Consider the following 14,025-nt stretch of genomic DNA (forward strand, 5'->3'; position numbering starts at 1 on the left):
AAAAGGCAGCATATGAGTAAGCTTTGATTAATGAATCTAAATTTTAAATATATAAATTTTATTACAAACACATAAATTGAGAAAAGAAATTACCAATACGAAACATAATTACGGTGAGAGTGGCTTGTGGGTCTCTTTTTACTATATATGTACATCGAATAATGAATTATTTTTATACTTATTAGTTATTAGTACTACTAGTTATTAAAGAAGGTATATAGTCATCATCATCGTCTTATATAAATATGCTGACATCTTCTTTTGAAGTAGAAAAAAAATATTTCTATAAAAAAAAATTATATTTTATCCGTTGAATATTTTCTTTAAAAAATGAACTTTTGGGAAATGAAAAAAATAAGTTCTTTAATGAAAATAAGGAGAACAGACTCTATTAGTGAGCAGTGGCAATCCACATTAATAGAGCAGTGGAAAATAAGTTGTTTAATGAAAATTAATTTTTACTTATATATCAAACATCAAAAAAATAAATAGAAGTTCATTTATTTATTTTTGAAAAATCCTTCATACCAAAACACCTTAAATGTTATTTATTGTTCATTAATTTTAAGGTAGACTAAAATCTCGCCATCAACTCACTGCAACGGTCAGTTTACATTTATATAACACTGAAGCAGGTGCAGATGATATGAGCCTGTTTGGTTCAGCTTAAAAGCTGGTTAAACTGACTTAAAAGCTGGTTTTTGACTTATTTAGCTGTTTGGCAATACTTAAAATAATTTATTTTAAGTTAAAAAAAAACTTATTTTAAGTTGTTTTAAATTGACCACATTTTTACCTTTTTGTCCTTAATATTTTTATACAATCTCCAAAGTACCCACATAACCTTAACATCTCTTTCTTCCATTTTTCCCTTTTCACGTATAGATGATAGACAATTACTATTACTAATGAATGAAAATAAAAAAAATCTTAAATCTTTCAAGTGATTTATTCAAATTATAAATTATTAAAATGTAAAATAAGTTGCACATATAACTTAAATAAAAATTTATATTCCTCTTATAAATAATCAGTGATAATAAAGAAATATGTGAATGATAGACAATTATTATTACCTATGAATGAAACTAAAATAAAATTTTAAATCGTTCAAATATTATTACCTATGAATGAAACTAAAATAAAATTTTAAATCGTTCCTTGATCTATTCAAATTATATATCTTTAAAATCTATAATAAGTTTATACTCCTCTTATAAATAATTTGTGATGAGAAAGAAATATGTGAATGATAGCAAAATATAATTATTTATGGCTGTAAAATATAAATTAATTAACTTTTATTATGTTACAACTTTTAAGGGTATTTCAGACATTTTGATTTAAAAAACTGTTTATCAGCACTTATTTGCCAAACACATCAACAATTTTTTTTTTAACTTCAGCACTTTTATCCAAACGCATAACTGCTTATTTTAAAAATAAGTTTCAGCACTTTCAAAAGTACTTTTTTAAAGCTGCTTTTATTAAGCCCATCCAAACGGGCCCATAGAATCATATTTTTTCTGTTTCTAATTATTTTTTATTTTTTTTAATTATTCGTAATTATTTGTTTATTTTAACAAATTAAAAAAGAATATTTTTAATTTATTATATTCTCAATTAATTATTTTTAAAAAAAAATAAAAAATTTTAAAAAAATTAATTTTTTAATTCATTCACTTCATATTAATAGGAATAAAATAATAAATTCACCATGTCAATATTAATATGTGGATCAACTCAAAAATAAATAAGTAATTATTTAACATGTGAATTAATTCAAAAATGATTAAATAATTAAGGACAGAGAAAATAAGTGTCAAAGTCTGCATGTTTTGTTAAAAAAATTGAGTTATCATATTAAAAGCAAAAATTTCTATATTTTATATTCCGTACCATATTGATAAGTTCAATTTATAACTAAATTTGATAAAACTTAAATTAGGTTAATTACATATGATTTTCCATATATATGTATATCCTTTGAATGTTATCTTTTGTAACAACCATTAAATTTTGAGGACACCTTCATGAAGGGAAAAGAAACAAATAAAGTGAGGTTGGAGCGGTGGTGTTAAACAACCAATTATATGTCATGCAAATCTAACACCTAACTCATAGTTTTCTGTGATTGCCAGTGCCAGCAACTACAATTTATTTGTATAATCATGCATTGTCTTGTTGTCAATCTGAAATTCCACCCCAAAACCAGCATTGTATTCCAGGGGAAACACTGTATATATATTGTGAAGTATGTAGCAAGAATTAATGGAAAATAGATGAAAAGAAAGGTGTTGATATCTAATTTTGGCCTGCATTTTAAAAATTTGTGATTTTGAAGCTTTATTTATTTAATAGCAAATTTTGGTCCGATGATTTTAAAATTCATACATTTTGAGTCAAATACAAAAAAAAAAATCTGCCTTTCCCACATTTTCTCTCAAACAATTTTCAATTTTGCAAAAGTCTCACATCGGTATTTCATCCTTTTTGAGGATTTTTGGGTTTCTATATAAGCCCACTTCATTCATTATTTTTAGAAGATGATGGGGAGGGGAAGACAAAAGAATACTCATAAAATTTTGAAAATTCTTGGTTCCCATAGTTCAAAAATTTTAAAGTGTTTTGTGGTTTTTCGAGTTGAGGAGGTGGAGTCGTCTCCTTCAAACTCGTAGTTCCGGTTCGCTGCCCAGAACCAGGTAAATTTTTTTTCTTAGCCTTGTTTTATTTAATTCCCAGCTCTTTTATGTTTTCTGTTTATTATATGTAGCTTGTTTTGTTTTTTAGTTTAATGTAGTTCTAAAAGTCAATTAATATTTGTGTTTATTGTAGTTTTAATATTAGCATTATTTTACGGTTTGATGTTTATTTATTTATTATTATTATTATTTTAAAATTGTTAGTCAACAATTTGCTATCTTAACTTTTCAGGGTTTTGTTATTATTTTATTTTAATGTTATTTTTAATTTTTATATATTACGCTATTGTTGTTTCCATTTCTAATTATGTTGTTTTAGTTTGGTTGTTGTTTTCCATATTCTCTTGGGATAAATTTGTTATGTTTTATTGATGTTCAGGTTATATTAAATATATTTGTTAAATGGGTCAATGAAAAATCTATCCGTCGGGTTTAGAGGCCTTTCCATTTTAAAAGACCGAATTTTAATTTAAGTTTATATATTTTAGTTGTTGAAATTGGCCGATGAAGAAATTGCCGTCGATTTCCAAGGCCTCCCATGTTAATAAGACGAATTTTTATTTTTTAGTTATTATTTGAGTTATTCATTTTTATTTATATTTATTTGGTACTAACTCTTTTACTAAGTGTCTATACAGGTACTCGGAGGTGCTTTTCCTTGAAATTATTCGAATGAAGTTCGAATCGTACTTTATTTCATTATTATGTGAATATTGACGTAGGCAAACTTTAAGCCGATTTTTTTTATTTATTTTATTATTTGTGCATATTGCATGTTTATTATATTTGTACATTATTTTATATTCATCCTCAATTTGAAAAAAAAATGAATTCAGTCGGGAACCACAATTGTGGATTTCGAAGGGTGCCTAACCCCTTCCCTTCGGAATAATTTAAACCCCTTACCTAAAATCGAATTGGTTTCGTAGATTATAATTGGTTTCCTAGTTTTCCTAAAATTAGGTGGCGACTCTTTTTTAAAACTCGTTTATTTTTAAAACATTGTTAAAATTGAATCAATTAATTATTTTTCGAGTTGCCGCGACGTTTCGCCTATTTCGACAGAGTAGGGATGTAAACAAGAGGAACTTGAAAAGTTGAGAATTTGAAAAATCTTCTTATGCTTTAATGAAAAGATATTTATCCCCTATCGGTGGTGGAAAGAAAAATAGGAGAGTTCTAATATAAAAACAATCCTATAAATTGTTAAAAGAGTTGGAAAGAGGGACCCCTCTTGCGCCGTCATCGTCGCTTATCTCGGTTATGACTTCGGAAAATGATCGAGAATTTATTTATGGACAAAGTTTAAATGTTTTCAATGAATTAGTTGACAACAGAAACGGTGTTATTTAGTTGAAATTAATCAAAAATTTCAACTTTTTAGTTGATTTATCCGACCCACTTTTTAGTTGATTAATCCGACCCGACTCAAATCCGCGCGCGACTTGTTTTGTTTAAATTTCCCGTCGTTTTAGAAATGACTGTTCTAAAAGGTTGCAACTTTCAGAAACAGTCAGTACCATTTGAAAGGTTGCAAACTTTCATTAATGGTCGTGTGGATTCTGAAAGGGTTGCAACCTTTCGGAACCTGTTCCTCTTGCCTATAAATACCATTCACTCTTCAGAATTTTTCCTTACGAATTTTTCTAATCTCTTCTTCTTTTTCTGCGCAACAATTACTTCGTGTAATTTACTGCTGTTGAGTAGTTAGATGACACCAGAGTTTTTGGTATCTATACTCTCGTGATTGAGATCATTTTACCCTGGGAGGTCATATTCCAAATCAAACATCGGATACTAAAGGGGAATAATTTCTTTAAGGGGACACTGTGAGTTCAGTGGACTTGATCTTTTTCCTCTTAAATTTTTTCCAGATTATGTACGTGTTTTACAGATTTTAATTTTTGTGAATTAAATTTTGGTTACTTCGTGTTTCTGCAAAATTTATTGGAATCAGTAATTCTAATTTTTTCTAACACAGATTGGCAATAATTTTAAGAAAATTATTTTATGATTATAAACCTTTGTTTCTGATGGAGACAAAAATCTTCGTGATTTTATACTCCTTGAAGTCCGCAATTATAATTTATTGCTTCTTAAAACTGTATCGACTTTTGTTTATCAGAAATGGCAAATAACGGTGTTACAGTGATTGTTGCTGCACCAACTCGAACTGTTGTACCACAAGAAGAGAAACCGGGTAAATTCACTGGTGCGAATTTCAAAGGATGACAGCAACGAGTATTTTTCTGGCTTACCACTCTTGGTCTGCAGAAATTTACCCGTATATTAACATAATTTATAACAGCATTTGTAATAACATTCACAATCTTAATTATTTGTTCTTTTTATGATAATATATTTTTCTATACAATTTTTGTTTATGAATATAAGATAAGTTGAATTTACTTGCCTAATTTTTATGTTTTATTTATATTTTGATTTCTCTCAAAATGTTCACTCCATTACTGAATTGCATAGCTATAGAAATCCCACCTTTTATTTACTTATTACCATTATCCCTTATAAGTTTCATAAATTTTCAAAATTTCTCATTTTTTTCTTAATAAAAAATGTCATTAATGTATCCGAACCTCATAGAAATGCATGCCTAAAAATATTTAAGCTAAATAAGATGGAAAATTTTATTTTGAAGAATGAATAACTAAAATTTGCAAAGAAAATGTAAAAAAACAAAAAACTAAAGAAGTTGGAGCGTATTCTCTTCTTTTTTTTTTGTAAACAAACATCTGCCTCTTAGAAATTACGTAATGAATGTAAGTTTGAGTATGACAAACCTAACATGCAATAAAAAAAGTGTAAATTAGGTATATAGCATTTTATGTAGTCATATTCTCAAGTTATGACATAAGAGTTTGATTTGCATTGTATAACATTTAATATATCAAGTTATAGCATTTTTTTAAAAAGAAAATAATGTTAATTTTAAATTATTAAAAATAGATAGTAAAATTAAAAAAAATGGATAAATTAATGTTAGATAGTGTGATGCGTGAAATTAGTTATTATTGATTATTGATAACTAATTAGCATATTTTTTAAGGGATTTGAAATTTTTTACAGATTAGATATACCATAAAAGTCTCCATTTAGTTTTAATGATAATAAGTTATGATTTAAATCCTTAAAATACTCTAATCTGTTATTTTCTTTCCTTAAACGTGCATTGTTTGTTTTTTTTCAGAATTGAGTATTATTTTGATATTTGAATATTGTTATATTTTTTTATTTTTTTAAAAAAAAAAATTCTTAAAATTTGACGTTGAAAACGATTAGATTTGATTTGATGGAGAACATTGTGTCAATATTAATTAAACATGGTGGCAAGTGGAATTCATCAGGTTAGTTTTTAATTATGATTTGTTATGTTTTAAGTATAAATTGTTGGTTGTAATTATATTTGTTTTTTTTTGTCATGTATTGAATGTTTCTTTTTTTTTTATTTCTGTTATATTGCAGATGCTGATATGATGTATTTTTTGTGATACAATTACGATGTGTATATGATACCATGAAAAATATTAAGTAATAGTAATTTTCTTTGATTTGTAATTAAAATGAAGATTGGTGTGATAATTGATTTATGTAGAAAATATAAAAATTTACAGATTTTGAATCATTGTGCAGTTTTATTGTGAAAAAAATATGAACAAAGTCTGAAAAGTTGTATTAATATTTTTTGAAAGTTATATGAAATGTGAATTTTTGGTAAAAGCCACTCCATATTATATTTAAATTGTCAGGTGATAAAATTTTGTATATTGATGAAATATGAAAAATGTATTATTTATGTATGTAATGTATGAATATATTGTATGAAATATGTATGAAAGCCCATTTTTTGATTGTATATATCAGTGTTTGATTTGTTATATATATATATATATATATGAGTTTTGTATAAAGTTTGGATTAATTGTGTATTAAATCTTTAATAAATTGTATAAATTGTGTATGAAAGTGCTTTTTTTGATTGTATGTATAAGTGAATTATATAGTATTTTTGTATGAATTGATTTTTTATAAGTGATATGTTACATATATATGAATTGTGTATAAACAGTGGATTAATTGTGTATGAAATTGGATTTTTTTTTGGTTGTATATATCAGTGAAATATATAGAAAGTGTGTATGAATTGTGTCTAAAATGATGCCACCCGGTCAAAAAAGATCAGCAGGAAGACCCAAATTTGAACGCTGGAAGGGGTTCGCTGATGTGAAATTCAAGAGGACAAAAAACACGTGCAGTAGATGCCATCAAGTTGGACACAATAGGAAGACATGTTCAAATTATCCTGTACAAAAACAATGATTTCCTACTGTTACATTTGTGTTTTTAAGTATTTAAATTGTTAAATCACATGTTTTATTTTTTTTATTGAATCATATTATTTTTCATACAAAGTTCATACATTGTATATACAACTGTTCATATGTTAACATTTGTTACCATTAATAAGTCATATAATATTCATATAGTATGCATACAGTTATTACATATTGAATGAGGACTATATACAAAATTTATACATTTATACAAGCAATATTTGCATATAAAATAATGTATGTTTATGTTCTACATATCAAAGTATAATATGATATAATTTATACATTTTTCATACAGTATTCATACCTGTAATATAAGTAACATTTGTTTCTGTTTTGTATTTGAAAGTATACAGTTATCATACAGAATTCATACAACAAGAATTTAATGCGTATTGAATAAGTAATTTATGCAAAAGTCATACACATTTATTAAGGTATAATTATATATTTATTCGTATTGTCATATTGAATCATATGTCAATACCATTTCATATATTTTTCATACATTATGCATATAAAAATTTAACATTACATATTTAAAAGTGCAATTTATACAAATATCATACACATTTAAAATTATAAATATATAGTGAAATAGACTATCATTTATATAAATTTTTTAAAAAATAGTATATATATAACATTTGTCTATGTTCTATATATCAAATTATAATATGACATTCATAATTCATATAATGTTCATACATGATTCATACAGTGTTCCTATATTTTCTTGTTGCGTTCAAAATTTATACAAAGAGAGACAGATTTAATAATTAGTAAAATTCATCGATAATTTATATAAAACCATCAGTATTCATAATAAAAAACTGGAAAATTACATAAATAGTTCATAAGTTAAAAAAACATGTCATTCAAAAAAATGTACAGTGTGCGATGAAAATTTCTACTTTCTGTTACGGAATTTTGGAGTAGGATAATTGGTGGTGTCCATAACTTGTTCTTTATGAGTTCGAGGTCCACCCTTCTTTCACAGATTCACCTACGGTTTGCTTTTCTTTCCCTTTTCTCTTCTTCTCGATTTCCTTTGGCTCTTTGTTTTGTTTTTTTTTTTCATTTTTGATTTTTCTGTTCTAGATTTTTCTTTTGCAGATGAAGATTGAGTTTGTGTTTGAGACAAAATGTTGAAAGATGGAGCATGAAATTCCTCAGATCTTGCTTCATCGTTCAACCTTCTACTTTTACGCGGGGTTTCATTGCCTCTCTTCGACATTATACAGATTTTTGAGTGCAAATTTGGAAGATTATTGACCAAAACAGTAGATTTTGGTGAAGAAGAATGTTAATGTTGTAGATTTTTTAGCAAAACAGCTAATGTTGGTGAAGATTAATGTTAGGCGTGCGAAATAAAGAAGATTTGGTGAGGATTTGGGGAAGAACAAAATATTCGGGAAAGATGAATTTTTATTTTTTTTAAATATAGCGTGTGACGATTTTTAAAAAAAACTGGTATTGGTTTAGATAGTGGTGGGTCAGTTATTATGGAATGATAAAATCCCTATTATTTTGTAATTTTTTTTTAAAAGGTAACTATATAATGTTTAATTTAATTAATAATAGTTAAAGAGTTTTGTTTAAAAAAGGTAAATTAAAAAAATAATGTAATCAAATAATTTGGTTTAAAAAAGGTAACTTAAAAAATTAATTGAATTAAATAGATGATTTAAAAAAGGTAACTGAATAATAAATGTAATTATTTAAATAAATTAATTATTATTTAAATAATTAATGAGAATAATATATTTTTTCTTGATATGCTTTAACTTGATAATAATATGCTATAAGTAGTTTATTATCAAAAAGTATGTTTATAACTTGATATCTATCATCTTAAATGTGTGTGGAGTGTTATTTTTATTAAAAAATAATTCAAGCATAACTTATCTCAAGAGGTGAACTCAAGATTTGAGGTGCACCACCAATTATAATGCACGTTAGTTAAAATATGTATCCAATATTGATTTATATGAAATACAAAACTACGATATTCATGTATAAAAAAATTAGATGACTCTAATCGATAATGTGTTATGTGAAGTGGTGATTTTAAATTTCACTTTGCACCATGGGTGACAAAAAAAAACAAGAAATGAGGAGATGGGGATTCAAACTTAGTCCATCCTCAATGAGGTTCACTGTCTAAACCAACTAGTCCAACTAGCTTTTGTCTTTGGGTGCCTAAAACAATATATGTCTATCTCAAAATGTATGTATATGTATATATATAATTTTTTAAAGTTAACGAATGCACGTGCATCCATAGAAATACATGTGAATATGCCTCTAATCTCAACATAACTAATCCAAAAATAACTTGTATTTCAACCAAACATCCTAAAAAGATGAAATGAGATGAATGAAATCATCACTCTTAATAAAAAGTTTAAGGGACAGATTTGATTTTTTAAAATTGAAGAAGAAGATAATTTTAGTATATAATAACAATAATACTGGTAAAGAAATAGACGGGTGCAACAATCAACTACCACTTATCATCTATTATAATTTTCACACTTTTATACTCTTTTTATCTATAATCATGTCCCTGAAAATTTATTACTATATTATATCTAATCGCCTCTCTTCAATTCTTCTTCAAACTTCTTATTTTTAATCTCTCGCAACTCCTCGTTAATAAAACATTTGTACTTACTCCTCTTTACATGCCCAAAATCAAGAGCTTCACACACATTCATTCCTCCAGCCAAGAGCCATCCATGTGTGCGATGGTAGCACATCTATTAGATTTAGTTGAACAGTCGTCCTAATAAATAAATAAGATGAAAGTTTAATTTTAAGAACACACGGCTTAATCATGGACATGCACACACAAAATATTTAAACTAAATAAGATGAAAATTTTATTTTAAAGAATGAATAACTAATTAAAGCTTGCTAAGAAAATGTAAAAAGAAAATAAAATAAAGTGAATGGGATTATTGTAAACAAGCAACTTATTCTTAGAAATTATGCAATGAATATAAGTTTGCATATGACAAATCAAACAAGCAGTAAAAATTTCAAGATAACTTATCTCAATATAACTTATCGTAACATAACTAATCTCAATGTAACTTGTATTAAACAAATACAAGCAACATACAAATATATAAATGTCGTGTATTTTTCTTCCTCTTCGATGTAATAGATAAAATTAGTTTTGAGATGTCAAAAATTTTGCCAAAAATTTAAAGACATCTTATGATCCAATTTTTTTTCCAACGTCGCAAGTATGGTAGAAAAGAAAAAATTAGTAAAGACCGTTTTTACCAAATTCGATGCATAAAATCAAGGAATAGAGAAAAAAGAAAAAGAAAAACCGTAAGTTCGAACGGAATAACATATTTGGTATTATATGATTTTTTTTCCCTCTCATTTTCCTTTTAATTAGCCCAATATCACGAAACTATATCGCTAATTATTAGCCTAAAAGGAGGATTAGAGAGAGAGTAAATATACTACATTACATAAACTATTGCTACGCCTTAGGTTTAGTAAATATGAAAAAAAAATATATTTCCATATTTTTGTAAAAAGGGCTTAAATAGTTATATCATGTATGGTATGATTTTCTCCCATTGTGATATTCACTACATAAATACTTTCTTATTATTTTAAACATCGCATTAACAATTACTACTATGGTAATACTCCCTCCATCATAGTTTAAGTGTCTAAGTTTGATTGGACTCGGAATTAAAGAAACAAGGGAGAGATTTTTGCATCTTGTAATGTTACATTAAAGATGTGTGTGTAGTCGATTAAATTGGGACAAATAGAGTAGCACCAATCAATCGAAATAATAATAATAATGTTCTTTTTTTTCCTTATAAAAGCTACAATATCACCAAATCCAAAACTTGCTAGGATGCAATCTGGAAAACTCTATTATACCAAATAGAATGAAGTATCATGTAAAAGGTGTCGTACTTTACTGGTTCAGGGTGCCAAAGGAAATGTTGTTGTACCTTCATCACATTGTTATAAAGGTTCAGATACCTTCTTAGCGGGATTGATTCGAGTATAGACTTCAGATTTGGAATGTCCTTCTCTTGAACGAAAACAGCAAATGTTTCCCAGTTCAATGTCTCCAAAAATGGCGGTACAAAGTTATCAGATATGATCACAGGAACACATTGGTAGGAAATGGACTCCACGACTCGTGGACTGTTCACTTCATGACCTCTTGCGCATATACAGTACTTGCTGCTCTTCATGTGGAGGATATAGTCATGGTTGTCCATTCGGCCATAGATTTTCATCGTTGGATCTTTGTCTTGCCAATACTTTAAAAGAATAGGACGGACATACCCATGCATATTTCCAGCAAAGAAAGCAAGGAATTTTCGTTGGCTAGGACGATTTCCCCCAAGGCTTCTCGAGGGATTAGTTGAGACAATGTTTGTTTCTGGTAGAGAAGCATCCTTGCCAAACTTGAATCCTTCTCTTAAATCAGCATTGCATAAAGACTTTATGCAATTGGCCATCTCACGCCTAGTTTCTTCCGGGGCCTAAGACAAAAGAATAGGAACACACTTCATAACCATTCACAACTCCTATCAATCAAAGTGAGACAGATTGAACATAGATCATTATAAAAACTTGTAACAACGTACCCAGTCGTGGCAAGCAACAAGAAAATGATCAGCTCCTTGTGTTCTGTTCCAGAAAGGATATCTTCCCTTGATCAAATCGAGGTAGTTGTTCAAAAATGCTTTTAATTTATCGAAGCTGTGAGAACCAGGCACGTACACCACTTCTTCCAATGTTTGAGAACTAAAAGGCAAGTAAAACAGGTGTGCTTTGTTCGGGTCATCGGTGAGGAACTGCTTGCTCGCTTTTAACTGCTTCATGAACCAACCTTCTGAAGCATAGATGCCCTTGAGCTTTGGTTGATGGAATATGGGTCTCTTGCCCTCCTTATAGATGTAAATCTTGAGATTCTGTTCCATTAACTCATAGCTCCTGCATTTTGATGAATGAAATCTGGTAAACATATCGCTAAGTGCTATCTCACGATTCATCCAAACCAGCAAAAGCCAATATGTAAGTACTTAATAACCAATGTCAAGCTGGCAGAAATTCATAAGCAGATTATGCAATACACAGCTTATAAATGATCCTTACATGTATCGATCTAGTTAAGACCCAAATTTGATAACAGTAGCAATGAATAGATTGTTATCTTTCCACAACCAACTTTAGTAAATCAACAAAAATGTATATGTAAGCTATGAAAACCTCTAATATAATAAAGTGTACCTTTTAAACTTTGAAACATTGTGATAAACTGGTGCATATAGGCCAAGATCACTGATATTGTTAGGTGCAGTTTCAATCTGTGATTTTGCACTAAGCAATTCTTTATCACCAGCTGAAGACCACGCCGGATTCTGCCAGAATTCAATAAGCAAAAGGAATTAGAAACTATTCGATTCAACGAATTGGCCTTTCCTAATCTTAGATATACCTATACATACCGTTAAAAGGTTTGACGGGTGACTACTCCGAAGCAACATATTAGTCATTTCAGATATTGACACTACACCTTCCACAGACGCTTTTTTCGCAGCAGGAGTTCTTTTGGTCATAGTGGAGCCATTCGCTGACAAGGAATGATCATTTCTTAATAGCCCTGTTGCTTCATTCGGATTATGAGAACCAGCCAATACAGTCGAATTATCATCGGTGTCAACATGCCTATGTGAAACAGAGGGAGCTGGTGAATTCATCAGGTGTATAGTGGCATTCGTCGAGTTTAAAGGGACAACAATAACAGCTATTTCATCAGTCTGAGAAGCTATAGGAACAATCAAATTATCATCAACTTGTGGAGGTGATGAAATCAATGGCGGTGATTCAGTGTTCGATGGTAGAGGTACAATATTATCATCTTTATGTTGTTGTTCAAACACCGGAGCTACATTTCCATTGTTACCTCTGAATCTATTCCCAAATTCCATAACCCTTTCTGGTGCTAAATTCGTGTTTGGTTTCAGCAATTCCACTCCAGAACTGTCATCATTCTTCTTTGATTCAATCAAAAAAATCGAATCGTTTCTACTGATTTTCTCATCAAATCCACCAGTAAAATTGATTTGTGTATTAACATAGTTCATTCTATTGAAATTCATTCTAGAAAACAAAGATCCTATGAAATTCCCATACGGAAGTTCACAAAATTGAAAAAGTATAGAAAATGCAAAAACACCTCCCATTACCCATAACACTCTCCTTGTCTCAGCCCGGCACAGAAAATCAGCAACAGCCATAACTTATAGGTTGAATTCACCACTTACCAACATCTAAAATCCCCTGTCAATTTCCCGAAAGAAGAAATCATCAAAACCAAAAAGATTTCAAAATGAAAAATTGATGATAAAAATCCAAATTCACAGGGAGAAGACAAAAGTTAGATATGATATAGGTTGATACTGTATCTATAAATACCACATGCAGTGTTTAGCCCTAACAGAAGAAGAAGAAGAACAAGTTTGCTGACCTATTCTTCGGCAAGTTTGAAGTAAGTCCAAAGAGTTTTTTTTTTTTTTGGCTTAAGAAATATGACCAAATTAGCACTAAATTATTACAATTTACAACTTTAATCCTTACAAAATTATACTATTTAATTAAGAAAAAAACACCAATAGTAAGGATTTTATCAATCCCAAAAATTTCGTAAATTTAAATTTAATCGAATTCGATCAAAAAAAATTAAAATACTAAGAATTACCTGTCCTAGCATGAAATTGAACAAGTGTGCAAAGCCATGCAAGAGGCTAGATTTTGGGCGCATCTTTTAATGAATGCCACATGTACTCTTTTAAGTCAGAGATTTTTGTTCTTATTCTTTTAAAAAAATTATTATAATCATTAGAGTTAAAATTCTAACGAAAATTTATACATATCTTACTAGTCACCAGATTCATTTGATCCATGTTATGAATTTT

The 14,025-nt window shown here is 28.4% G+C and overlaps 1 protein-coding gene across 1 annotated transcript; it reads right to left on the reverse strand.

Annotated features, from left to right (window-relative positions):
- Positions 1-10,771: 10,771 nt before the first annotated feature.
- Positions 10,772-13,600, reverse strand: LOC107027254 (probable glycosyltransferase At5g03795). The gene is made up of 4 exons (XM_015228436.2): positions 12,556-13,600; positions 12,338-12,468; positions 11,692-12,040; positions 10,772-11,586 (listed from the first exon to the last, which is right to left on the reverse strand). The coding sequence occupies exons 1-4, from the start codon at positions 13,345-13,347 to the stop codon at positions 10,939-10,941; spliced, it is 1,920 nt and encodes a 639-aa protein (XP_015083922.1). The 5' UTR covers positions 13,348-13,600; the 3' UTR covers positions 10,772-10,938.
- Between the last annotated feature and the right edge of the window lie 425 nt (positions 13,601-14,025).

Source organism: Solanum pennellii, chromosome 8 (assembly GCF_001406875.1).
Source record: "Solanum pennellii chromosome 8, SPENNV200".
Lineage (NCBI taxonomy): Eukaryota > Viridiplantae > Streptophyta > Magnoliopsida > Solanales > Solanaceae > Solanum > Solanum pennellii.